Source organism: Poecilia reticulata, linkage group LG6, assembly GCF_000633615.1.
Source record: "Poecilia reticulata strain Guanapo linkage group LG6, Guppy_female_1.0+MT, whole genome shotgun sequence".
In the NCBI taxonomy this organism is placed as follows: Eukaryota; Metazoa; Chordata; class Actinopteri; order Cyprinodontiformes; family Poeciliidae; genus Poecilia; species Poecilia reticulata.
Window position 1 is genome coordinate 20934248 of NC_024336.1, and position 27083 is coordinate 20961330.

The 27083-nt window shown below is 40.9% G+C and overlaps 3 protein-coding genes across 7 annotated transcripts in view; 2 read left to right on the plus strand and 1 right to left on the minus strand.

The window, feature by feature from the left end:
• The window catches only part of exoc3l1 (exocyst complex component 3-like 1), a 13351-nt gene extending 3499 nt beyond the window's left edge, over positions 1-9852 (plus strand). The window contains exons 2-15 of one of the 3 annotated variants that reach the window (XM_008411773.2): positions 696-859; positions 1426-1645; positions 2306-2518; positions 3390-3580; positions 3654-3872; positions 4826-4896; positions 5245-5362; positions 5884-6009; positions 6255-6355; positions 6513-6632; positions 6717-6987; positions 7969-8124; positions 8672-8808; positions 9222-9852. In XM_008411773.2, coding sequence (XP_008409995.1) covers positions 696-859; positions 1426-1645; positions 2306-2518; positions 3390-3580; positions 3654-3872; positions 4826-4896; positions 5245-5362; positions 5884-6009; positions 6255-6355; positions 6513-6632; positions 6717-6987; positions 7969-8124; positions 8672-8808; positions 9222-9408 — 2294 coding nt within the window. In that variant the 3' untranslated portion in view covers positions 9409-9852. Of the gene's footprint in view, positions 1-695; positions 860-1425; positions 1710-2305; positions 2519-3389; positions 3581-3653; positions 3873-4825; positions 4897-5244; positions 5363-5883; positions 6010-6254; positions 6356-6512; positions 6633-6716; positions 6988-7968; positions 8125-8671; positions 8809-9221 lie in introns of those variants that run through there. The other 2 variants (XM_008411774.2, XM_017305083.1) reach the window with 2 other exon arrangements.
• Positions 9853-10354: 502 nt separating this feature from the next.
• On the plus strand, positions 10355-20767 carry prmt7 (protein arginine methyltransferase 7). 2 transcript variants are annotated; one of them, XM_008411776.2, is made up of 17 exons: positions 10355-10587; positions 11923-11959; positions 12266-12415; positions 13306-13414; positions 14004-14116; positions 15073-15302; positions 15375-15555; positions 16608-16735; positions 16819-16957; positions 17036-17119; positions 17213-17260; positions 17681-17770; positions 18713-18874; positions 19245-19319; positions 19544-19704; positions 20037-20133; positions 20262-20767. In XM_008411776.2, the coding sequence occupies exons 1-17, from the start codon at positions 10493-10495 to the stop codon at positions 20421-20423; spliced, it is 2061 nt and encodes a 686-aa protein (XP_008409998.1). In that variant the 5' UTR covers positions 10355-10492; the 3' UTR covers positions 20424-20767. The 2 variants fall into 2 exon arrangements, with proteins under 2 accessions (XP_008409998.1, XP_008409999.1); XM_008411777.2 differs by having other exon boundaries at positions 20265-20767.
• Positions 20768-20901: 134 nt separating this feature from the next.
• ciapin1 (cytokine induced apoptosis inhibitor 1) lies at positions 20902-27026 on the minus strand. Of its 2 annotated transcripts, none has more exons than XM_008411780.1 (9): positions 26946-27026; positions 25342-25504; positions 24919-25062; positions 24268-24347; positions 23006-23174; positions 22825-22898; positions 21996-22117; positions 21705-21786; positions 20902-21617 (listed from the first exon to the last, which is right to left on the minus strand). In XM_008411780.1, exons 2-9 carry the CDS (start codon positions 25496-25498, stop codon positions 21507-21509), a joined length of 939 nt encoding a protein of 312 aa, XP_008410002.1. In that variant the 5' UTR covers positions 25499-25504; positions 26946-27026; the 3' UTR covers positions 20902-21506. The 2 variants fall into 2 exon arrangements, with proteins under 2 accessions (XP_008410002.1, XP_008410000.1); XM_008411778.1 differs by having other exon boundaries at positions 22825-22901.
• Positions 27027-27083: the final 57 nt, after the last annotated feature.

The window sequence follows — 27083 nt, forward strand, 5'->3', positions numbered from 1 at the left end:
ATGAATTGGTTTCAAAGCATTTTTACAGCTCAAACTCTGAAAAGTGTGGCATGCATTTGTTTTCAGCTCATTTCAGATCATCATTCACAGTAACTCCAGATATTCGGGGTTTGGTCTCTACCAGCATCTAGAAGATGAAATTTGATCTCCTTCTTCTTTCCAAAGTATTTCTGGCTCGGAATAAATGCAATTTTATAGGTTTTTCCACATATTACAAATTGCATTTAGGTGTGGACTTTGACTAGGCCATTCTAACACATTAGATCCAAGACTCTGATGGAGTACAGTGTTTGGAGTCATCATGAACTCATCCCTGACTCTTTCACGGCCTCTGAAAAGTTTCTGTCCCTGCCGAAGTCAATCATTCCCACAGCATGATGCTGCCACAGCCATGTTTACAGTGKGAATGATGTGGATTTTATCTAGTGGTATCAAGGGCTGAATACATCTGCACACCACATTTGTTGGGGATATACTTATGGAACATATTGATGCTGCTGTGCAGCACTTTTGTTTCAATCTCATGCATAAAATCCCAACAATCCCACATTTYMCCCCGAAACACAACTTGAATTTACATCTGTGAGCAGCTAAAGGTATTCACACTCCTATTCATCATGATGTGCGTGTGTGTGTATGCGTGTGTGTGTATGCGTGTTTGCCTGCATGCGTGTGTGTGTCTTCTTTAAAACCAGAGGCTGCTGTGTGGCCAGAGGTGGAGCGGGCAGAGTGCTTGGCCCGCGGCGCTGCTCTGAAGTGGGCGTCTGGAGTTTTCTGTCGGCCCGAACATCTGGAGCGACTGAGCCAGTACAAGAAGAGAGAGAGCCAGAGGACGGCCTCCATCCACACCAGACTGAAGGTCAGAGAGAACCAAAACGAYGCATCATCATATTTATATTTATCAAAATGTGTGAAGGTCTTGTGATGCCTTTCCTTTGAACTTTGTTCCTTATTTCCAATTCAGTTCTTGCAAAAATGTCRTCATGGTCAACATTTTTTCATATAATGTTGACCGTGACAACATTATATGAAAAAAAATCAGGRAARTGTGTAAAGAAAGTAGTATATCGTATTAGAAATGTATTATTTTGGAATCACATAAATTAAAGACTTGACACAGGTTCTGAAAGATCGTCCATTGATTCTCTACTCCAGGTTTTCACCGGATRGCGTGACACTACAACCATCCAGCTGGTTAAAAATGTTGTTTTCAGTACATTTTACAGACTCTGACCCAGAAAAATTCAGCAAATTGTGTCGTTTTGAATAAATTTTCCTCTAAAAATATCTCAGAGGTCTGACAATAAGCTAAAAAGTGACCACAGTCTAAAGGAAATCATTGATATTTTGTAGAAAGCCTTTAGCCCTGGTGATTACTACCACTTTTAAAAGCTAACCCAACCTGCTGGGATGACTTGTCTCCAGTCGATGGTCCAGTCGTACCTGGAGGGGGTCGGCTGGGGCCTGGAGCAGCTGCGGGAGGCCCGGGACGAGCTGAGGGAGGTGTCGCTCACCYTGAAGGAAGCAGGACTGGAGTCGGACGGAAACGCAGACTGCTTGGCGTCTCTGGAGAAGCTGAGAGAGGTTTCGGTCGACCACCGCCAGCTCTTCGCCGCCGTCAGCAACTTGCCTCGACTTTACGCCAGTGAGAAGCTCCAAGCCGCCGCGTGACTGTGCTGCTCGTGCAGAAATAATGTCTCACAGTTCTGGTCCGAAGCTTACACACACACACACACACACACACACACACACGCACACACACACACGCACACACACTTGTCATGGGGTATAGGTGCAATGAAATTTTGACTAAGCTGGGGGGTTTTTTCCCAGCTTTAGCGATCGTAAAAATCAACATTTATGATTCGCTTTGGAGGAAGGACAATTGGTTAGGGAGTTCAGGCATGAAATCATCMCCAACTAAACTGTTAGGCCTTGAACCAAGAAAAATAGAAAGATCAACATCTTCAGGCTGACCTGAAATGTGCAGCAGCTGACCTGGACAAACCTAATACTTCCTAAGTAACTTTTTTTAAATTGTGTTTTACATTTATTTAACCAGGAAAGTCCCATCGAGATTAAAAAGGGGAGTCCTGGCCAAAAGGCAGCAACGTTGCACAAGAATGACCAATAATAACTGACCAGTAATTATTAAATAAACAAACATCAGATCATCAGATGAGACACCGTTTGGCCACAGTGACGAGAAAAGGATATACTCTCAATAATCCCAATAACGGCRTCACTTCCTGAGACGCCGCTATTGAGATTAACRTTCAGTCTCCCCTCCCTGGCTGTGTTGCAGTACGGAGCATGGTGCTGGAGACGGAGCGTCTGGTGGAGTCCAGGCGGCTCCTGGAGGCCCACGCCCGGCTAATGGATCTGGAGCGCTGGCAGGACGACATCCTCTGGCAGCTCCACGGGGCCGCCGGGACGGCAGGAAGTTCACTCAACAGCGAGGACACGGAGCTGGTGGCCAAATATTTCTCTGGAGTCGGGCAGCTGGTGGACGCCCTGGGTGAGGACACCTCGGAGACGCAGCTGTAGCTTTTCCCTTCTCGCTCCATAAAACTACAGAGTGAATTTAACTTTTAGCCTCAACGCTATTAAATCAGAAAATGCGAAATCTGGAGATCTGTTGTCACTTTTACGCAAATGTGTTGCTCGGCAGGCATCTGGCAGCAGGTCTGGCAAACAATTTAACACGTTGCTATCTAATAAATGCATACAGTGTCACACTTGAACAAGCATCGCTCACTGGCATGAATGTCTCATTAATTTTATGCTTTTATTGATGTTTTTGAACCTGTTTTAAGGGGTGGAATGATTATACAAAATTGTACATGCAGGCTCAAATATATATACACCCCCTCCCCTCATCATAATCAATCAAGGTCAGCTGCAAACATTTGGCTTAACAGTGGGTGAATATTTGACAACTCCTCTTGGCTGAGGTAGTAAAGTTAATTTAAGTTTGGTTTGCTTTTCCTGGCACAGACCCACTTCTGAGAATAGTTTGCAGGTTTTAATAAGATTTTTAATAGACTTTATATTGGAGTTTGGGGAAGGCATTAGSTAGGTTTAATGATAAGTGGGGAAGCTGAAGAATTTAGACTCAGATTTTWATTTTATTTTATTCATCCATTTTGTGTAGTGTACCAACCAGTACCGCTGGAAGTGAAACAAACCATGTTGGATTGTTTCCGTGAGATAACCAATGGTTCCTATTCGGGCAAATTGATCAGGGATTAATTGTACGTTCTCGTTTACCACCGCAGAGCTCATATCGATGTATCTATATTAATTTAGGATGAAAAATAACAAAAATKAGTACAGAAGTTTGATCTCAAAGCACTACACTGACTTCCTGTCCCGGTGTGCCGCTGCAGGGAAGGAGCTGTGGGCCGTGGTGAGCAGCTCTCTGGCTCTGGCCCGGCAGAACCCCACGCCGTTTGTGTCCGCGGTGAGGATAGTGGAGCGGGAGGAGGCCCTGGACCGGGCCCTGCTGGCGGAGAGAGGCGGCGGCGGCAGGCCGCTGCCCGCAGGAAGACCTCGCTGCTGGAAGGCCTGCTTCTTCCAGGTGAGCCTTACCTCCAACTCAGGTTTACATGACAAACTTCAGCCYGTCAAATCTCCCACCTTCTCCACGTCAGGTACTAGAGGAGGCGGTCTCTGCGCGATTTCGCAGCGTTTCYTAYCTGCACACGCGAGGCCCGGGTTTGGCGGGCCACCTCTCTGCACTCCAGCACGCCGTCATGGCTGACCTGGCCACAGTGCGCCACCTGCTGGAGCACTGCGTCCCACCACACTACCAGCTGACTGCGGCCTACCTGAGAGCCAGCCACCGCTGTTTACACACTCACYTGGCGCAGGTCAGCGATGTTTTATGAACTGTGAGTGGTGTTTTGATTCACGACTCGTGTACTGTTGCATCTACAGCTGCGACGCGTGAGAGACTTTTTCCTTCTTCTGTTTTCTGATGAACAAAAGTTTAATRAGCCTCGAAAAACAATTTAATTTCCACACTAACTCGACATGAMTTTTCATTGATTTGCATACTAATAAATGTTACTTATAACATTTATTAGTATTTTTGCTTTTTGACTTACTGAATAAATAAAGACTCATCCAGATGCACATTTATTTACCACCTGTTGGGCCTGTAGTTCTTAACCTGCCTGCAAAATGCATAACAAAGCCATAAAACTGCTCTTTGTTTGGAATTTAAAAACAAAATGTAGTTACTAATGTGCTTTTAAAAAAATCTACATTTATCTTTGATCTTAACAAGCAACTTGACAGGTTCTAGATTTTGAAAAATGGGGCATCTACATTACTCCAGATGTAAGAAAAGTAGGTAGATGACATAATTGTTTCACTATCTGTGGAACCTAGACATAACTATAAGACCCAACGAATACTGTAGATGGTTCCAGACTAATACTTTGAACCAAAATCTTGAAATTTTAATTTCAAATGGGAATTTTATCCTGGAAAATATAAAGGAACCCTGGTGAAACATTGTTGTTCGATGTTTGTTGACATCTTCAAGTGGTTGTTCTGTACTATTTCTGTCATAGTTTTTCAGTTAATTGCAGACTTATTCATGCTGACTGTGATGAAGGTGCTACGCCAAAAGCTTAATTACTAAAGTTGTTCTTCAGAGACAGTATGCCGCTCTAGTCTTGACTTACCTAAAGTTTGTTACATTCGTGTTTTGATTTACACACTTTCACGTCTTCAGGGACAAAGTGGAGCTTAGACATATTTTTTTCCATCGTTGCGTGAAAACACCTCCACGTCTAAGTGTTCAATTGTGGCCTAGGTTAGCAGCTGGGATCTGGAGAGCGGTGAAATATTCGCGGTGCTCAACTGGGTGCTGCACATCTACAACAGGTGAGTCTCAGTACTGACACTTTGATGACGAATCCCCGTCTGTTTATCCTGCAGTTTGACATGAATGCTGATATCCTTGTTTATGTAAATGCAAGGATAGATTATGGCTTCTCACAAATAAGCTTCATGGATGAAACGAATGCTTCTAGCAAAGAACATGGAGCAAGCATCCTCGTCACCTTGCAAATCACAGCCCTGGATTTTGTCACGTTACGTTTGTAATATGATCTCCAGTTGTTCTCTGAAAAACTCGGATGTTTAACATTAAAGAACAACTGGCTTTACAGAGAACAATCAAGCCCAGTATCCGCATACGGTGGACGTTAAACGGTTGGTTTTTGTCGGCAGCCCAGACATGATGGGACATCCAGAGCTGGTCACGGAGTCGGACCGGTCGGAGCTGGGACCGCTCATCTCCGCCGAGGGCGTCGAGCAGCTGCAGAGCAAATACGTGCAGAGTGTCCGGGTGAGTCGATCACAATCGCTTCTTCRGCTTTACTCAGGACATAACTCTGCCCCGGCGAGGTGTGAGCGGTTTTTGCAGACTTACTGAGAAGCTTCAGATGCTGCATCACTGCAAAAGATCTAAAATACATATTCAACAAATTCAAAATACTCTAAGCAGKAGGAACAAAAACCCTCCTCTGCAGAACATCRTTTTCTTTTTACAGACCAGTACAAAGTAGCACATAGTTGTGAAGTGGATGAAAATGATTAATGGTTTTCCCATTGAGAATGGTTAGAATGGCTGGTTGTCTGGTTCAAAATATCTCTGTCTGCATGCCTGTGTTGTAGTAAATAGGTTCATGCATGTCTGCTTTTGGGTAAAAGCCGTTAAAAATGCAAAAATACTCTTTTCCGTCCCGAATTATCCCATAAAGTCCAGTGTAATGTGACAAAATAGGAAAGCTCAAGTCCTATGAACACTTTTGGAAAGCACCACATYGATTTCCTTCATTTTTTTTGTTTTGTTTTGTGGGTTTGCAGAAGAGTGTATCTGAGTGGATGCACAAAGCTCTGCAGGTGGAGCTGCAGGACTGGCAGAGAGACCAGGAGCCGGATACGGACCACGAAGGATTCTACCAAACCAGCCTGCCCACCATCATCACTCAGGTGAGTTCTCTGCACAAACACAAGCTACTGTGTAGCGTTTCAATGCAGATGATAAAAGATCCCAAGTGGTAGAGTTACACCGTTTATTGTCATGTAGCTGGAGATAAATTATAACCCACTGAYTTGATCATAATTATCTATATCAGTGTCCGCTCCCRGGATCTGCTTGCTGTGAAGTCCTTATGTGCCCGTCGCTCCAGTTTTCAGGCTGCGTAATTTGTGTCACTGTGTTTGTCGGCCGCCAGATGCTGGAGGAGAACGCCCGGGTGGCTCTGATGATCGGGGAATCCCTGCGAGATCAGACCATCCAGATGGGGCTGTACGAGGTAGAGAACCTCCTCAACAGGTGTGTTGTTCAAAAATAAGCCACCTGAGCAGTCACTCRTCTGTTTTACATACTTTTACCTAGCCTCCTTCTTGTTCTTTTTGTCACATATTACCAATTTAAAACCATGTTTTATTTTCCATAAACAAGGAAATGCATATTTTAATGCGACTTTCAGGTTTCGGGAAGCTCTGGTTGAATTTGGGAAGGAGCACCGCAGGGATCCCACCAACAACAACAAAAACAAGTTCTACCTCCACTACCTGCTGGCCTCCATCAGCAACTGCATCATCCTCAAGTAAGACGTGTTCTGATCGTCACCCTTCCCGTCGTCTTAACACTCAACCCTTCTCAGTTCAGCATCGYCTTGTGCTCGATGCAGAAAGTCAACGGAGAGCCTGCAGCAGCAGCAGTCGTCCCGTTTTGCGGGAATGTTCTCTCGGACTCCCCCCAACCCTCTGGCAGCTCTGGACCGGGCAGTGAGGCGGGCGTGTCGCCTGGTGATGGATCAGCTGCTGCTGGAGCTTCAGCCCTTCCTCCCTGGCCTGCTGACCCGACCCTGGCTGGTCCAGGGAGATCCCGTCCCGAAACTGTGCAGCRTCCTGGAAAGTCACCTGGACTTGTACGGTCGAGTGCGGCCGCCCTGCCGGCAGGTGACTAAAAATCACTCGGCAGACTTTTGCTTTGAGAAGAAGTCGGTGCTTTAAAGATTTTAACATCTTGCTGAGTCGCAAAGCCAAACTTCATTTGGATTTTATGAGAAAGACGAACAAGGTTACTTTGAGAAAAGTTCAGCAACTTAATCTCAGATGCATCACAGTCAAAAACAAAACAAAATGACAATAAGGTGGAACGTGTCCAGCTCTTTCTTAGATATAAAGTTACAGTTTGCAGATGTTGCCGCTTATTATTATCATTTAATATTAGTGAAACGTTGTTTTGTGGAAACAGATGATWTATCACTGGTAATCAGACAAGCAAAACCAGTGAAATTCTCCCTCTGCTTTTTATACTTTAAAAAACCGAGAGGAGCTCTTTATTTTACATGGATATGATCTGATTATGGGTTTCCTATCAGTATAAACACTATATTTCATAAAACGCCAAAAAGACACGTTTAGCAGTGTTCCTTTGATGGGAATTGTGACGCTGCAGGCGTCTRTCCCACAAAGGCCTGCATTCACGATGAGCCGCAATGGCACAAAAACACCAGGGCCAGGTTTTGGTCSCAGTCCAGCTCTGAGGCCAAGACACTAATCRGAGAGCTGCCAAGTGGCCCCTGGTCATTCTGGAGGAGCTGCAGGGATCCACAGCTCAGGTGGGAGAACCTGAAAGGGCAACTTTTAGCTGTAGACTCAAGAAAAAAAGTGTTAAACGGAACGATTTTTGAAAGAAAGCTGTTACTTTAACACCATCCATTAGAGAGAAACGGSAAACATACAAGAAAGTCATCTCAACGGTCAGAATGACCCTTTCTGGCCAATATAAAAAACATGTGACAAGRACARAAAAAGATGAACACATACATACGTCTCATAYGTGTATTACAACGRCCCAGTYKTTTCCTGTGGGAGGATGAAATTTACTGTGCATATGTTGSGTCATAACCCYGYCCTGCTCYCCCGTGGCTGCAGCGGCTGCAGGAGGAGGCCCAGTGGCTGATGGTGGTGGAGTACGTCCGGGCCCTGATGCAGAAGAAGCTGGTGTGTCGGAGCGGCGAGGAGAGGAGGCARCTGGCCCAGCAGATGATCCTGGACGACCAGCTGCTCAGGGAAGTCTTCCACAGCCTGGTGAGGGTATTCACTTATTTCATTAAATAGGAAAGACAAGAGAACACGCTCTTGTCTAATATGAGTATCACGATGTAAGGGTTTTATATCATCGYTGTTGTGGATCTGGAGATTAATAATGACAGGAATAATGTGCTGAATATTCATCCAGAACTCRAAATAAAATAAAAAGCATCTGATCTGCCATGGTTTTGGTTTTCATGACGAGATGAGATCCCAGCTTTATTTTTTTCTGGCGTGGGAAAACATCTTAACAGAAGCTAGGCAGCARAGCTTCCTTTCCTCATGGCAAGGTTTAGTATTGTTTTCACCGATGCGCCATCCTATAAAAGTAAGTTTTCCTGCCATTTGCATCTTAGAAGAAGACCTGATTCATCGCCTCTCCCAGGATCGTATAAAGAAATTAGAAAAGTATTCATGCTTTTTAACCGTATCATTCTGATTTACTCAATAATTTAATTTAAACAGTATAAGTTTAACACAGCAGCCTTTGGTACCCGTTCCTTTCATGTCTATAAAGCCCAGACGGTCACTTTTTCTGTCTCAGCAGGAGAGCGAGGTGTCGCTTCCTGAAGTGAATCCTCTGGCTCTGCTCCCCGTTCTGGCCGACTTCATCCGTCTCAAAGATCCCGGCATGCTCACTCTGGAGGTTTCTGGACTCGCAGCCAAATATCCGGACATCAGGTAACCCTTCCCCACGTAAAGTGATGCAGCCATACGCAGAACAAAAACAAAAAAAACTGAAGTGTTGCAATGCTTCAGTCAAACTCAACATGTTAGACTGATTGACCAGCTGTGAAAGAAATGTCTACAAACATCACTGAACTGAAGCAGAAAAAAAAAAGTTTCATATCAACATGAGAGACGGAAATGTGAAAATTATTAAGATGTCTCTCAATTAAAACCTGTTTTGAAACTGTTTGGGATTTTTGGGTTACTTAATTTTGACTTGTAGTCTAAACAAACAGCTTGTTTTTTAATACCGTGTCTTGCCACTATCTGCTTCCAAAACTCATTCAGCACAAAATCATCTGCAAAACCATCAGAGTGTTTGAACTTTCAAACATTTTACACGCCGTGTCCTCATCTCCCCTCAGCGAGGAGCACGTGTCTGTGCTGCTGGACGTCCGTGGAGACGTCTCCAGGGACATCCGATGGGCCGTRCTGGACCTGCTGGAGCAGAGCGCCCCCCCTCTTCCAGCCGGATACCGGCCCATCTTCACAGACATCCTGGTGCCGCCCTCCACCTTGGCCTTCTGCCTGCCGACGGCCAAGTGTGCATGACTAGATGGTGGACCGAGCGGGGAAAAACATTCTCTTCCTTCCAGATTCCTGGATCGCGATGGATCCRTTTCTGCTGCAGCTTATCAGGGAAAAAGTTTGTGACTTGCTGGTTCGGGTCTGACTTCTATTCAYTGTAAAGGTCTGTCGTGCCTTAAATGACTGTCTCTCCCCCTCAGCTGGTTCTCAAAGTTATTGCTACAGATTTATTATAAATTGCATATAAATGGTTTTACTCAGACCTGATATTTATTGTCAAATAATGTCCCTGTTTAGGGAATTCAATCCACTCTGATCTATAGTGTGTCCATTAAAACAACAACAACAAAACAACATTAAAACAAAAAACAACCAATATTTGTTTCACTCACTCTCATGTGTTTGTGTAAAAAAAAAAAAAAAGATCAGATATTTTTTCGCATTTTATAGGATGCATGTTAAAATCAACATATACAATAAAACCTGAAGGTAAATACATGAGTCTGTCAGGAGAACAGCCCCCCGTGAGTAAGAGATAAACATACTGCATAATAACTGGTTTAAAATCATTTTATTACTATTGGGTTATTATTTTCCAAAAATCTTGACTTCATCCTTTTTTTTTTCAAAGTCGTCTCCTCCTTTGTTGTTTATACCAGATATTTTTTGTTGTTCCATATTTATTGTATTTATGTGTTGTTTTTTTCTTTTGTTGTATACACTGTAAACTTGGTTACATTGAAGCTTAAATAAAAAAAAATTCGAAGTAGACTTTCGTAAAACGTATTTTCTCCTTGTACGGATAAATTGCATAAATCTGGTTGGAGTTCCCAGGTTCACGACACCCAAATATTTTGGGAAGATTATTAGTTTCTATCTGTAATAAACTGAAGCTCTATGCTGACATCTAGCGATGAGAAAATAAATGACGCTCTTTGACACGTGACAAACTTTGGTCACGTGACCATAACAGCTAGTGACGTTTCGTTCCAATATGGTGGCCTGCATGGATGCAATGCTGTGTTAATAATCCTGTTAACTTTTAGGTTTGTAGTGAATAATTCGACTAAAATCAGCTTTTTTCCACTCCTTGGACGTCCTGGCGGAGATGAAGACCTTCTGTGGCAGAGCGAACCCGACCACCGGAGCTACGGACTGGGTGGAGGAGAGCGAGGAGTATGACTACCACCAGGAGATAGCCCGGTGGGTCCGAGTCGGCCGGGCGGCACTGGGAGCGAGGCCGACGGGACGGGAACTATGGCGAGGGACCGATGTGCTGCTGCTCTGATAAAAGCAATCATATAAGAACATTAAMATTCACATTAGAGAGGAGATTGTCGGTTATATCTGTTTAAAAAAATCAGTAAGCACTATTTAATAAAATATTAAGTTGTGAATTCGACCCAGCAATACCAAGATCTGACTCGTTTTGCTTTGTAATGAGATAAGCAGAACATTTATAGTCAATAAATAGTCAAACCTTGATAAAAGAAAGACGAATTAATTCACTTTAAAAATAGCACGAAAACACTAGATTAAGTAAAAAAAGAAACACTTAGGATTTTAAATAATTCCAATATGGTGTCTGAAAAAAACAGTTTTTATTATTTGTAAAAAAAAAAAAAGTAAAACCTTCTTAAAACAAAAAACATTAAACAGATAGTTGATATCTTTGGTCGAATCGTACAAAAAGAGGTTCTGGTTCAGGTTTCATTCAGGTCAAAACCGAGAGTGTAGCTGATCCCTACATAGCTCTGGAAAAAAAATTAAAAGACCAGTTTCTCTGATTTGACTCTTTGTAGGTCTATGTTTGAGTAAAATGAACATTGTTCTTTTATTCTATGAACTAGTGACAACATGTCTCTGAATTTCCAAGCAAAATTTTTTTTATTTATTTGCACAAAATGAGAAATGGTCAAAATTACAAAACAATGCGGAGCTTTCAGACCTCAAACAATGCAAACAAAATGAGTTCATATTCATGTAGACACAACAATTCTGATGTTTTAACTCAGAAAGAGTTCAGAAATCAATTTTTAGTGGAATAACCATGAGGTTTTTAATGGGGTTCAGTGCAGTGGGCTCTTCATTTGTTCCACATCTGTATAGATTTAGAATGCAAATAAAATCCAAGTTATCTGTGGCCACTGAATTAGATCATCATTTTTAAATGTTTTTTTCTTATTATTTCTAGATGTTAAATATCAGGTGAATAATATAATGGAGATGCAGCAGATTATTTATGATGTCAAGTAATGCTGAGAAGGAAATGTAATTCCGATTTCTAATTTTTCATTGATAGTTGGAGGCTTACCAGATCTATACATTGATTTAAACAATATCCTGTATTTTTTTTTTGTTCCAAATAAAACAAAACAAAACTAAAAAGCAGACCCAAAACAATCCAAATCTACAGGGTTGATGTCTGAAAGAGAAATGATTTTGCAACAGTTCTTCTTAAAATGTCATGATCAAAGTGTTGTGAGATTAAGACACTAAATAATCCTCCGCATTAGTCTGATGGTGTTTCTGTTTCAGGTCCTGTTATGCCGACATGCTGCATGACCACGACAGGGTGAGAACTCCACACACATCGCTGCTCTGCATTTAACCAACCATGCTGTGGCTTCTAGTTGATTAATGACAGCATAGATGGTCTCCGTATGATGTATGAATTACCTCATCTTTTTGTCTTTAGAGCCTTTTTAATCATCTAAAACCTATTTTATCCACCTGAACTCATCAAAGATTGCCTGCATTATTTGACAAGAAAGTTCAAATCGCCACGGTTTACAACAGATATTTTCTTGTTAAAAGTATGTTAAAAGAAAGTGTTTGGTTGTGTAAATGTTTTTGCCTGAGTAATTTCGCTCCCTGTCAGAACAAGAAGTACTACCAGGGCATCCGGGCCGCTGTGTCCAGAATAAAGGCTCGAGGCGAGCGAGTCGTCGTCCTGGACATCGGGACTGGAACCGGCCTCCTGTCCATGATGGCCGTCACTGCCGGAGCCGATTTCTGTTACGCCGTGGAGGTACGGGAATATTCTCTGTTTGTCCCGTAAAATGTCAGCAGTTGTAGCAGAAGTTCACTGAAAATCGAAGCCTACAAAAACAATTTCTTCATCGTTTGACCTCTGATGTCATTTGACCTTTAAAGTTTTGTCTGTTCTTTGTGCTTCACTGCATTTCGTGCTTTGGGCTACAATCTTGTTTAAAAATTGCCTTATAAATACTGTTGACTTTATACACTTAAAAAAAAAAAACACATGAACGTCTAGTGGATCGAGCAGATTTCCAACAAAGTGGTTTTTCACTGAAACTGAGGCATTTTTTAAATATTGCATAATGCATAATTGTTTTGAAGAGTATTCCAGACTTTTAGCTAATCTTTTTAGTTAATTTTTCTCAATCGTTTTTTCCCTTAATTTACAAATGAGAAATTTAAACAACACCGGCTTCACTTTGGTGTTTGAAAAAAGAAGAAGAAGAAGAAGAAGAAGAAGAAGAAGAAGAAGAAGAAGAAAGAAATCGTTACTGCAAAAACACATAATGTGCAGCATGAGTGTCCTTTTTTTTGTTTCAGGGATTCCAGGTCAAAGTTTGCATCTTTTTAGCAAACATTTGGGCAACAAAATGAAGCAGTTTCAGGGCTGAGAAAAAAAAAAAATCTTCAGCAGAGGAAACGTTTGTGAAGTGAACAAAATATTGACCTGAAAAGGGAAATTCTGGCTCCTTAAACTTGAAGTATTTATCTGAAAACGAGTGAAAAAGCAGCCAAGTCCAAGTTGAAAGAAAACCTTTTAAAGATTTCCTGAGAACCACTGACCAAGATGACGTCACCAACACTTTATGACGAGCCAAGTGCTGCACGAAGCTTTGCTCTTCCTAAATAATTGCAATAAAACATGTGGATTTTCTGCAGGTCTTTAAGCCCATGGCAGAAGCAGCTCAGTGCATCGTGAAGAAGAACAACTTCTCTGACAAGATCAAGATTATCAACAAACACTCGTCAGATGTGACGGTGGGACCAGGTGAGAAAGAAGAAATACACAAATACACAACTCTGCCAAATCTGCTTTCCTGATTACTGATGTCTATGTTGGAAATTCTTTTATACCTAAAAAAAAGTTGTTAAGTTGTTAAATATAGTAAGGATGGCTACGATTGGATTTGTAAATTTAATTGAACTCAATAACAGATTATAACAACTTTTATGTTCAGTAAATGTAAACGTGCCTTTACTGAATCTGTTGCATCGCCCAACCGTTGTGTTCAATATAAACTTACCTAAATTAATTACATTTAGTTTATGTCATTTACTTTGTTTAGTTACTTTTAAACTACGCTGAGGAATGACTCACTTATTATGTTTTTGTTGTAATTAAATGTACTCTTATTAGAGGTTTAATAATGTTCAAACCTGTAAAAAAAGAATTTCTGGAAATATTTGCTGCCGATCCACTTATTTAACCATAACCTCTCAAGACATTTTTTGCAAACTCATCAAAAGTTGTTTCTAAACATTTGGGTGTCTATTTATTATTGGCGAAACTGAAAGCTGTTATTTTTCTTCTTTCTCAGTGACTTCATTTCATAAATATTCTGGTTGTGTTTTAACAGACGGCGACATGCACGAGAAGGCCAACCTGCTGATCACAGAGCTGTTTGACACCGAGCTCATCGGGGAGGGAGCTCTGCCCAGCTATCAACACGCTCACCAAAACCTGGTCACGGTTCGTCCAAAGCCTTTCAAACTCAGTCCGCTCCTTCTCTGCTGCTCAGGCAGAGAAGCTCTAATGGGAAAAACTGTGAAAGCAGAAGCGTATAAGAGGCCATTTAAAGCTGCAATTTATTTCTTCTCTCGCTCATATATACATTAAAACATGTCCTCTCAAATAGAAATGGTATTAGTTTTAGAAATGAGTTAAAAACCATCAGTAGTTTCTAGAGAAAATGCTAATTGTTTTATTCAGGTAACGCAAAATACATTTTAATAAAGCCTTTATATAATTACATCAATACTTTCAATAGATAAAATTAATACACCTTCTTAAAAGAAATTTTTAGAAAAAAATCTGTTTTTGTTTATTTTGTTTATAAAATATTTGAGAAAAAGCGATATACTTTATAAATTATAGTTATTGATAACGCCTTAAATTGGAAGCGTTTTCTCATTGGTTCAGGTGTTTGTGTAATTGGCCAATGACTCTCCACCTTGTTGCAGAGTAAAGGTTGCTCTGTGGCCAACGATTAGTAAGATGTGATCTAATTTCTCTTCAACTTGCTGTTTCATTTGGCCTCAGAGTGAAGAAATTGAGTTTTTCCTCGTCTTTTGTTTGCATGAATATTTAGGATTTCTGTTTTAAATTGAAGCTTAGCACCATTTAGTAAATACACGATATGTTGAGTAAAATATTAGTGCAGATAGTTTTTAGAGCATTATGTGCATTTTTATACCACCTGCTATTGGAGATTTTTTTCTTTTTAAATTAATGCCAATGGCACTTTCTCTGTAGAGGGCGCTTGGAAAGTATGTTAAAGATTTAGACCTCAAACTTTTTCCTTTTCTTTTTTTTTTTTTTTTTTTTTTCCATTTTTGTCCAGATGACAAATGTTTGCACCTTTTATTCATCCGTCAGCTTTTCATTTAAACCTCTTTTGGCTCTTCATGGTTTCTGTCTGTGTGCAGGCGGGCTGCGAGGCGGTGCCTCACCGCGCCACCGTCTACGCCCAGCTGGTGGAGTCGGAGCTGCTGTGGAGCTGGGCCCAGCTGCAGCCAGCGGACGTGGAGGGGGCCCGTCTGGTCCCGCCGCCCACCGTCGGCCGCTGTGCTGGTGCTCACTCGGTTTGTGATGTCCAGCTGAGCCAGGTCTCCCCCCGCAGCTTCACCCCGCTGAGTCCGCTCTGCGCCATGTTCAGGTAGAAGCATCTTCTGCTCCTCTTGTTTCCGACACGCCGTCGCTGCTCACGCCCGTCTGCGCTCCTTCCCAGTGTGGACTTCAGCAAGCCGGTCAGCAGTGCCTTCCAGTCCCACTCCACCAGCTTCGTGGCTCGGTCCGGCGGTCGGGCTCAGGTCGTTCTGTCCTGGTGGGACCTGGACATGGATCCCAGCGGAACCATTGTGTGCAGCATGGCTCCCAGCTGGACGTACCAACAGCCGGCGAAGGCCCCGGTGAGTAACTGGTCAGAGCTTCAGGAGGCAGATCTGTCCAGAGCGACCACTCTAAAGCTTGTTGGGGGCAAAAGATGTGCAGAAGATTTAAGACACACAAGTTTAACAAACTGAGTTTAATTTGTAGCGGTTTCTTAAAGTGAGGGATTTCAAATTGTTAGTGCAATGTATTGATTTATTTATTGTCTTACCAGCTTCTCGATGTTTTTTATCGACAAGTTTTGTGTTTTTAACCTCCATCGATTGAAGCAGTGGAATCAAATGCCACACCTTCTAGTAAAATATTAATTGTTGGTGTGTTGTTTTTATTGTGACTTTCTGTAATATTAATTTCCCATTGGGACATAAGTATCTGAGTCTGAATGTGTGAAACTTGAGGTCCGGCGTCCAAATCCATCCCACCATAGCTTTTTTATGTGGCCCTCTAAACTCCAGAGTTCTTGCATATCATCATATCAATTAAATCAAAGAGGTTTTTATTTGTTTACTGCCAAATTACAGATCAGCCCGTCCAGTTTTTCACCATTTTCTGATGGTAGAAATTCATGCAGAATCAACAGATTCACACATGTTTTTGTGTGAGTACATAATTGTGAGTTTATTGCAATTTTCCACAAGAAATGGTCAAAAACGTAGGGTCGCTAACTCCCACCTGCAGGTGGCAGCATTTCTTACTTTTACCACAACGCTCCCTCAGCCTCACTTACTGTCAAGTTGTGGTTTGTGATCAGTGTGGTGATGAGTAACACATATTTTTAAAAGTAGCTCTACAAAATCAGTGATTTTGATTGCAAAAAAAAAATCACAAAAACAATCTTAAAATCCTGGACGGACGCATCAATGGGAAATGATGTTCAATATTACTTAGTTTATACAAGTCACTGAATGCAGACAGAGCTCTTCTTCATATTTTAACTGTTTGTTGATGAGTTTTATCAATACATCCTGGCAAAATCGGCCGTTTAAGAACATCTGTGACGTAGATTTGGCCCAAAATGAAAAACCAGCTGTAAGTTTCTCCAGTAAATCCGAGTCCTGCTGGTGTGTTTCAGTGGCGGGATCACTGGATGCAGAGTGTTTACTTCCTGCCTGCAGAGCGCCAGGTGGCTGAGCGAGAGGAGCTCAGTCTGACTGTCTGCCATGACGACTACAGTCTGTGGTACAGCCTGCAGCCTCACAGGTCCGCTTTGTCATTGCTTCCCCAATTAATCGACGTGTAGCGTTTACCCCAGTTCAGTGAACCTCTCTGTCTCGATGTTTCAGTCTCCAGGACGCCCAGGCTGCGACCCCGCCGCCTCGGCCGTGTTGCACCTGTCAGGCTCACCTCGTCTGGACTCGGCCTCGCTTCGGCGAACTGAACGACAGACGGCGTACGGGGAGCTACGTCGCAGCTCTCCGCAGTGTAAGCGAATGCCGTTTTCATGGCCGAGTGTACACGGTTTGCGTTTATGTGCGTTCATTAAAGCGGGGATCCCTCCAGGTCCTGAGCGAGGACAGCGTGTGTCTCTCTGTCAGCGATGGAAGTCTGCTTCCTGTGTTTGCTCACATGCTGGGAGCCAAGAAGGTACGGCATCTCCTGCAAACCAAATGTTCCTACTCAGATTCTTGTATTAATGTTTTTTTTGTTTGTTTTTTTGTGCTCTTGTTCCTAACTCAGGTGTTCAGTTTGGAAAACTCCAGAATGTCCAAACAAGTTATTGAGGAGGTAAAACCACAACGTTATTGTCTGGAGGCTTTTGTTTGGTACCAAATGATGGGATGGTGATTAGTAGACGGACGTCTTAATTAGCTCTTTGGCATATCAGCAAGCTTTGGAAAGCCCTGGTCTTTATTCATGACCATAATCAGCTTAATTCAAGGCGAGTTGGAGCTGTAATGAGTCCAGAGGCGTTTGAAGACTGGAGTTGCAAACTCCTGATACACATTATAATTAACCCTCATTTTCTGGACGCTTTTTTTTTTGTTACCTAAACCTAAATCAGGGGTCAGCTACCGATACCCTCTTCATGGTCACTCCTGTTGAATAAACGCTACATAATCTAAACAGTTCTTTTTTTTAAATTTTTTTTTATTTACAAATGCGTATAGAGAAATGTTAACTTTTTGGGTTAATTTTGCTCTGCAGGTGTTGGAAGCCAACTCTAAGAAAGGCGGGGTTGAACTGCTGGAGATCAGGCCTGAGCAGCTCACCAGTCAGGACCTCCGAGGAGAGCAGGTGCCGCTTTGGATGACGATCACGCCGTGCAGCAGAACATTTCATTTATTTGATGATTTAAAAACAGAGCAAGAGGATGAAAACAGTCATTTTTATCAGAAAAAGCATCTTTTACTCTGATCTGCTTCTCTGAACATCAAGCTAGAACCAAGTTGGAAAATAGGGAGTTGGAGGAAGTGTCACCTTTTAGTGTCTTTATGAGACCTAACCTCCAAAAATACAAAAAATAAAGGTGGTTGAAAGGTTTTTTTTTATAAAGATATAATCAGAATAATTTTGTTAAATAAATCACCACAAAACAGTAAAGAAGGGTCACTCAGACTGGGATTTATTTGAACAACCTTGTAACTCCTAGTTTGTAATTGTTGGGGTTTTTAAATGCCAAGGTTAAAAAATATAGAGCTTTCTTCTTTTTATATTTCTTAAAGCCATTTCTGGGGAAAAAATATAAAAATACAGATGAACATATCAATTGATCAGAGAGCAAGTCATATGATACATTCATTTTTAGTTTTTATTTGTTAGATGGGTCAAAACGCAGATGTCCCATATTCATTGTCTTTCACTCTTTTGGAGTTTAGTAGAAATCTAGGTATATATTTCTTTGATGGATGAACAAGGATAATGTAATCTCTCTTGGATTCAGGACTTCATCAAACAACCTGCAGTCATTTTTTCCCTCTGGTGTTTTAGTCCTCAAAAAAAAAAAAAAAAAGAAAGAAAGTTTGGGCTAAAATAATCAGACAGCCAGACTTCAAATAAAAACAATTTGCAGCTCTACTAATGAGTTGTTTGCTGTTTATTTTCTGTCCCAATTAAAGCAAAGTAATCAAAAAGTAACTTTATTAACGGTTCATTTATGTAAAATAACACGCTACAAGTTAAAGACCCAGTTATGTTTTTAAGTTATTAATCTAAAACCTGGTGTTGCGCCTCCTGCAGATTTCCATCCTGATGGGGGAGCCGTACTTCAGCACCAGCCTCCTGCCGTGGCACTCCCTGTTCTTCTGGTACTGCAGGACCGCTCTGGCGGGCCTCCTGCGGCCCACTGCCACCATCCTGCCCTGCTCTGCCTCCCTGCATGTTGTGGCCGTGGAGTTCCAGGTCAGACAGTCGAGCGTTTGATCAAACATCATCCAAAAGGCAACACAAGTTGTTGCCAGAACAATTCGACTTTTATGCACAATTACATTTCAGTTTTGAGTCGTAGAAACTTGGTGATCTGATGCCAGCGTGCGACTCGGTCATTTAAAAATATATAAAGTTACTTTAAAGTTATTTTAACGTGCTAGTACTAAATGATATCTCTGACTTGTATAATTTTGAGCTCATTCCTAATAGAGCCATTCCTTTGTTTCCTTTGAAAGGCTTCAGGTGTTTCCGTTTTTGCTGAAAACTGGCAGGATTTAAAATAAATTGAAAGGGAATCCATTAAGATTTCAAAATAAATTGTGTTATTTTTGTTTGTTGTTAGGATTTGTGGAGAATAAGAGCACCGTGTGGAATATGCGAAGGCTTTGACGTCACTCCCATGGACGAGATGGTCCAGGTAAAGATTAAAATCATTTATTAAATAACTTGTTAATAAATGTAACAAGTTATTTATTACTAGGGTGATGTTTTAATAACAGTACTACGTCAAGGTGTGTTTTTGTATTTGAAAATGTGCGCCTGTGTCTTTAAATCACTCATGAGAGGAAACAAAAAGTGAGCAGAGTTCATAAATCGGAGCTGAAGCTGCAAAAGGTGGATTCAGGCTGTGTGTTTCCACAGCGCTCTCTGGATTTCCGTGAGTCCCGTGAAGCGGAGCCCCACCCACTGTGGGAATATCCATGTCGAGCTCTCACTCACCCCACCGCTGTCATGACCTTTGACTTCACACAGTGTGTCCCTCAAGAGCCAATCAGCAGCCAGGGCTCGCTGCCTTTCATAAGGTAGAATCTGCTTCCTTCCTTAAGACGCTGCAAACGGAGAATCAGAAGAATGTTTGTGTTTACAGTAGTTAAATTATTTATTTTATTTAATGCACTTTTTCATTTAGATTACTTTTACTGAATAACTTCATATTTCAGATAAGGAAGGTCTGTTTTTCTTGTGCGTCATTTTACAAACTACTGTAATAACGAAATGCTACCTTCAGCTTAGGGGAGAAAATGTTTTTTTGTAATGTGTTTATGTTTTAGTTTAATTTTCTTCTACTTTTGCTTAATTTATCCAGAAGTTAGCGCTTTGTATTTCTGTTGAACTGTTTAAAAATCGGTTTCAGGACGGGTCGATGTCACGGTGTTGCCTTGTGGATGGAATATCACCTGACTGATGATGTCACAGTCAGTGGGGGCCTGACTCAACCAATCAGTGAGCAGGTACCTTCCTCTTTTGTCATCTGTGCAAGCCTATCAGGAAACACTCTTTAAAATAGTCTTTTTCAAATCGTTAAAATCATTCATATTTGTTTGAAATCTGATGGCAGGTGTTTTTTCTGTCTTCCCAGCAGGGAGACTGCGAGTGGAGTCGACACAGGAAGCAGGGAGTTTACTTCCTGAGGTCGGCGTGGGACAGTTTAGGTGACGGCAGGACCAGCGTGTCGTACAGCTTCACGTTCGAGCCGAGTTTAGGAGACGTCAAGATGGACTTTAGCATCACGGGTCACTGATGTGAATCCAAAACTGACTGAAAAAGTTTGACCTCAAGTCTTATTTAGAGCATATTTAACAGTGTGTTTACTATTGCTGTAATGGCAGAAGTTACCGTTTGCCTTTTTTTTAATGATATGTCAACATCAGGAATTCTCAGGGCCGAACAGGCTGTGATATGGAGACATCAAAACCTCCTGCACAAGTTATTCTCCAACAGACCCACTGTTGTCTTGTTTTATAGTGAAAATCAGACATGGACTCGTTTCTGTAAACTCTGAACTTTACACAGACGAAGAAAGCAAAGTTTGGAGCACAAAACAAACAAAAAAAAAAGAGTGGAATAAAACAGAATCAACATCTTTAGGTGCCCTGAGAGTCAAATGTGTTTCTACAAAGTCATATTACACAAAAGACAGATTGATTACGGACAGGCATACACTGCTGGCAACAGCAAAGGACGACAAAAGCTCTGAAGTATCAGAGCTTTACATCACATTCTGAGGGTTAAATCCAAAGAGTTGGTCTTGAGTTTATTTGTAATAAATGACAGAAAGTGAAATGATGACTTCATACATAAATAAGCTTCAGTTCAACAATTTCAGTGCAGCTGTCTGCATCTCTGCGTTTTGATGGAGATCACTGCTCCAGCTTTGACATGATGGAACATGATTTAAACCCCCAAAAACATTTCTATTCTGTGATTAGTTTTAATGAATGAAAAAAAAAGACAACTGAGGTAAAAAGTTTCATTACTAGATTACCAGAAAAGATGCTGGTTTCACACTTGCATTTTCTTTTGACCCATGAAAAATTGGCATTCTCTTAATTCAGGCACCAAATCGCATAGATATATTGATCGCAAATTTCAAATTTTGAACGAGTTGTTTAGGTTCTCGCTTGTTAAACAAATGGCTCTCCTGTCCAGTCGTGGTGGCTGGACAGGAGAGCCTCATGGGAAACAACATTGCAGTGGCATCAATGTCAACATTTATGGTCTACTGAGAACCCCCATAGGGGCTGACGGGTTCTGGGTGGATGGAAAACAGAGGAATGTTAAATGTCCTGGAGCGTGAGCAGCAGAGAAGTGGAACGTTTTGGTTTCAGGCGTCTGTCAACGTGTTGTTGTCCAGGACGATCTTCTCCCCCGGTTTGAACGCTGGCATTCCCAGGTATGGGCAGCTGGCGCAGCGGAAGGCATCACCAAGGTAACACTAGCACAAATAAAATACATCAATATTATTTTAATAATTTGGAAATGGGAGTCGACATTTTGATTTTCTTTTTTTCACACTACTCACACTTCCACACGCAGACTTTGGTAGGTTAGTTTTCTGGTTCTCTTTGCTCTCCTGCTCCAACTCTTCAGCAAGCCCACATGTGCTGCACAATGACAGAATATACTAAATCGTCTTGAAATATTAACAGTCTGAAACGACGTAGTGAAAATATATCAGATGTAGATACACATGGACCTCAAATCAGCTTGTCATCTGAGAATAGCCCGACCTTTGACCTCTCTGGCCAGACGGCTTAGAGTTTGAAGTGAAAAATGACCTCGAAGGGTTTTAAAACGTAAGGCGGGACCTTACCAGTTCTTGCAGGCTTTTTTCTTCTTGCCAGTTCCTTCTCCGCAGCTTGAAGCTTTAAGAGAAGCTGGGTCCGGCTTCTTTAGGTCGTCCTCATCGAGCAGAGTGTCAGAGTCCAACAGATCCTGCAGCAAACGGAGCAGAGCGGAGACAAACCGCATCAAGAGGCTGAAGCTACATTACACTTTATTCACCCTCGGTTTGTGGAAATGGCCTCTGATAAACTAATAAGTATGTTGCTATAATATTGCACAATTTTACATTAAGTTTATATTTCAAACAACCCTCTCAGTAAAATGACTCATTTGCCATATTTTATATTTCACATCTAAACTCGTCTTAAAATTATTGTTGGATAATTAGCTTCATGTCGTCAGTCTACGTCTGTATACTGCAAGCCTCTTACTTCTATTTGGTTCTGTATTATCCGTAATTTTTTAAACTCAACTCAGGAAGGTTGCTGTGTTTACATGCAGTATTTTCAGCTTCTTATTCAAACAGCAACACAAGTCAGAAGCTGAACAACAGTCCAATAATATTACTGAGTCAYTTAAAAATACTACAAAACTGATGTGCTTCTTTCGTGCAATTAGGATTTTCAGCTGTTTAAATCCAATTTTAACGAAATGTCATTAATAAAGTCCAGGCTAGTATTTCCAATACAGCATTTTCTGATGATATTTCAGAGATTTCTGTCTGTCATTCTACAAGCTGGATAAAGCACGCTCATTCAAAGGGCATGCAGCTCCTGGCTTGCCAATACAACTTGTTAACCACAGTTTAAATCATTTCTGCAGTTTTTTAAAAAACATCGAACTGCCTTTGAACTCACCACGTCGTCATCATTCATGTCGTTTGCTGACAGCATCCACATTTTCTTAGTGTTGGGATCCAAAGCTGGTTTTTCTGCTAAACACAGAGATGTTAACATTTATAGACATTAAAATGACCAAATGCTGCTAAAGCTGGTATGAAGATGATGACTGAATGACAGACCATCTTTATAAACTTACCTGGCTTCGGTGTCTTTTTCCCAAACGACAGTTTGAGCTGGCTGGAAGATCCCACCTCGTAGTTGGGTTTGGAGGCAGATATGCGGACCCTAGTCAGAGTGTTTCCTTGGTAACCAGTGGCTGCTTTCAGGGAGCTCAGTGCCTCCAGACTAAGCTCTGTTTTACTGACCTGAATAAAGAGACAGCAGGAGGGTCAGCAAATCGATGAGGGGATTAAACACAGATGATCTTGTGATTGTTTTTTTTTTTTTAAACCTGTTCATTATTTAGAGGTGTATTGATAGCTGTTTTTTTCCAGACCGAGTACCAATGTTAGTACTTCAGTTTACATACTTACTGATTCCAAGTAGTGAAGTTGGTGCTGAAACATCACACAATAACTTTAAAAAACACATTTACACATAGAACAAGCTGGTTTTTCTTCTATATAAGCCCAGAGTCCCAGTTGGCTGATAAATAAAACATGACATACAGTGTTGCATTCATTTAAAATAATAAAAGATTTACATTTTTTACAGGTTTTCTTGAACATGCAACCACCAAACATTTCAATTAAAATATAAACTAATAAAACAATAAATTTTAGCCCTGCATCTCTATGATAGCAGAATTTTATGCTCTTCTTCATGTTTGGAGTTCTGTTGGTTGCAGTGTGGTTGTGCTGTGCTCCAGCCTCCAGCCTGACACCGTTTGAATGCGTTTTGAATTCATTGTTTAGTTCACCTTTATCAAATCACTCGTGTTAAAAGGCTCACATTTCACCCCTCCTCTTGACAGACTGCTTCTTTTTCTACTATCCTTTGTGTTTTTCTTTACATTTCTCCAGACTACAGATATTTTGGCTCCTTCCACCATCTAACTTCTCCCACCACTATTATTAATAATGACAAAAATCAGCCAAAGAGTAGAAAGAAAGCAATAAAAATTCAGATGCACGAGCTAACTTACAAACAACTCGTACTCTTCCACTATCTTCCCTCTGCAAGTACTCACCATGTAGGTCAACTACAGGGTGGCTGGATTAAGATATGAAATAAACCTCAGAAGAAAAAAAAGAACCAAACGAGGTTTTAGCAACAATGTAACCACCAAACCACTGAATTAATTCTAGTCACGGCTTGATATTCTTATTTAAACTCTGTTTTCGTTGGTTTTGGAGTGATGGCATCTATTTGGCTAATAACTCTGCCATGTTCATCTCCAGTATAATCACAGTAGATGGCAAATTGGAACAGTTTACCAAATCCTTGCTTTTCACACACCTCTGTTACCGACATGAAGCCAGATAACTTCAGAGCCGACATGAGTTTCTCTGCAGTCCTCATTGTTTGTGCTTCTGTGCCTGGAACACAAACACAGTTCATTTAGAGAAGCGTAACACACAATAACCAACATTGGGCTTTTCAGCAGGACTGTGTTTATAAAAGTTGTGATGTACGTCTTCTGGTAATCTCAATGATTCTGAGGCCTGCACCATAGTAACACTTTAACACATATTTAGCACCTTTTCAGACCATTATGAATGGAATTTAAACCTGTATCATGTCAGATATGTACAAAAATATTTTTAAAAATCACATATTGTAGCACAGAATGAATGCAGCATTGCTGAAGACAAACGTCATTCAGACAAGAAATTTACAGTTACGACAGACGCGAAAAAGCTACTTTTTTTAGTTATATAAATCTTACTGGATGCACACATTGCAAGTGAAGGATAACAAATCCAGTTTGCCAGGTGCCCTAATTTCTTTTTTATTTTTAAGTTACACATGTAGTCGAACACTATAACCCCTGGGTATTTCAAACAAAGATGGCAGACAAAAGGGTTTCTGGTTGGGCTGCGTTAGGCACAGAGACTGAACTCCCAATAAGAGACTGGAAAGCAACTTGAAAGGAATGATTCATCTTACCTGTGACTGGTTCATCCAGGACCAGCTTCCCACCAGGTCTCAGCACTCTGACCATCTCGGCTAAAGTGTCTGGACTGTGGATGTAGGAGCAGTCGGCCAGAAGACAGGAGAGCACCCAGTCAAAGGAAGAAGCTGCATGAGAGGCTGTGATGAAGAAGGAAGAAATACAGTAAGACTTTCTACTCATGCCTTCAATAGAAAAATGTTATTGTCTAGCCTTTGTTAAATTTTTTTGTTCATATCTATGTGATTTTAAGATATCAGTCCCATTAGAACTCAAAACAGGGTAAACTTGACTAAAAAAACTTGACCATAATCTGGATGTTTCAATACGGAATAATCGTTTTACGTAAGAATACATTCATGTTTCGCCAGATAGACTTAACTGGGTTGAATAATTAAATTGGTGGGCGACTGACTCACAGAGTGACAGTCTCTCCATGTTCTCCACTGAGACTTTTCCATCTGCACCTACTGCTGCCCCAAGTTCCTCAGCATATTGTTTCAAGGTTTCTGGCGTTGACGGCTGAGTCCACACCAGCAACACTTTGTCTCCTGCTTTGACGCCAAGGTCGGCCATGATTTCCTGGGGAAAGATTAATTAAAGTTGTTCAAATTTTACATTTTCTTTTTTGAAAATGTGATAATTTACAAATCACTTTAAAAAAACAAAAAAAATTTAGGAAAATTTTCTAAAAAAATGAGGTACGGTTAGATCACAACTTTTAGCACTCAGTCTGAGCCTGCAGATTGGGTTTCAATTCTTCATAATATGTTAGTACCTTTAATTATAATGTTCAAGCAATACAGAAACAACACAAAGGTAGGCAGTGTCTATATATCAACAAAACAAAATAGCAGGAGAGGAAAATTACAGGCTTGCTGTTCTTTTCCTTGATCTGTCAACATCGTCAACCACCAATTTTACATCACGTGGCCCTTCGAGCTCAGACCAATATCCCAACGTAGAAAAACATTACTTTTTCAGGTCACTCTATCAACTCCATTATTTCCTAGAAGGTTTAATTATAATGAACCTTTAAAAGCTATATGCAACCTTTAAAGAAGTACATTTTTGTTTGTTTGTAAAAAAACAACAACAACAAAAAAAACCCCTATGACTAAAATATAAACCCTGGACTTTCTCAGTTTATGGTTTCATCTTTTGGGGTTTGATATTTTGTAATAATTGTTTTATTATACTTAGATGTAAAGCACAGACTCCCCAACTAGACACCAGTCAGGATCCAGATCAAAATGAGGATGTTATTTGGCTCCTGATCAGTTCTTAGATTTCTGAACTCCAATCTTGAGAAAGGCCTCAAGCCTGAAATGTCTTATTTAACAAATGCATTTTCTAAATAAATACAGGAGAGTGTGCACACTTTACATTTCTGCTTCTCTCTTGCACCCGGGTGCCGTTTGGGGTTTCCAATTTCTGTATATAAAACAAATAATAATTACATACTTTTTAATACTGCTCAGATTTTGAAAAATGGGAGCTAGAGAATGACACTTATCCAGTATATATGATGGTCCCGGCTACATTTCAGAACCACTGTGTAAGTTTTAAATAGCGCTTTAGTGTTTGGTAAACATTGCTAAATTATGTGAAGCATTGACTGAGCCCTTAAAGAGGCTAATTTACAAATTAGCTAATGTGCAAATAAAACCTTGAAGAGGAACTGACCAGTTATCTAGAATGTTCTCCGTCAACCGTGTAACAAAGCCGCAAATTAAAATCCTCACTTTGTGTAAACCGAATACTTTCAGTATCAACAATGATACACCAAACTTATCTTTGGTGAAAGTCTTAGTTACTAAAAAACCGACGCAGTGACGCAGTTTGTAACCATTAGCGACACTTCTGAGGTTTGTTGACACGTTGTTTACACAGTGAGAGCCTGGTAAAGTTCTACCCCCAGGAAAAATAAATAAAGGTTTCTAATTATCGATGTAAAACATCTCCAAGAAGTAACTTTAACCAATTAAAATAAAAAATATAAGGATTTCTCTCAATGACTCACCTGCTCTCCTCACGGCACTTACACAAAGTCGCCTAATGCATTGAGGGGGAGTGTTTCCTGTTATTAACTTTCAAAATAAAATATTTTTTAAAAGTTTAACATTTTAAAGAATTTAATTCAAACAGGGATAATGTGGTG

What these genes read in the sequence shown, in the direction of transcription:
- prmt7 (XM_008411776.2), top strand. Translation starts at nt 10,493, where the DNA reads ATGAAGACCTTCTGTGGCAGAGCGAACCCGACCACCGGAGCTACGGAC. An exon ending in ACGTCGCAGCTCTCCGCAGT is followed by an intron (nt 16,958 to 17,035) that starts GTAAGCGAATGC and finishes GGATCCCTCCAG; the next exon opens with GTCCTGAGCGAGGACAGCGT. An exon ending in ACATGCTGGGAGCCAAGAAG is followed by an intron (nt 17,120 to 17,212) that starts GTACGGCATCTC and finishes TTCCTAACTCAG; the next exon opens with GTGTTCAGTTTGGAAAACTC.
- ciapin1 (XM_008411778.1), bottom strand. Translation starts at nt 25,498, where the DNA reads ATGGCCGACCTTGGCGTCAAAGCAGGAGACAAAGTGTTGCTGGTGTGG. An exon ending in CATGGAGAGACTGTCACTCT is followed by an intron (nt 25,063 to 25,341) that starts GTGAGTCAGTCG and finishes TCTTCATCACAG; the next exon opens with CCTCTCATGCAGCTTCTTCC. An exon ending in GCTTCATGTCGGTAACAGAG is followed by an intron (nt 23,175 to 24,267) that starts GTGTGTGAAAAG and finishes CTCTTTATTCAG; the next exon opens with GTCAGTAAAACAGAGCTTAG.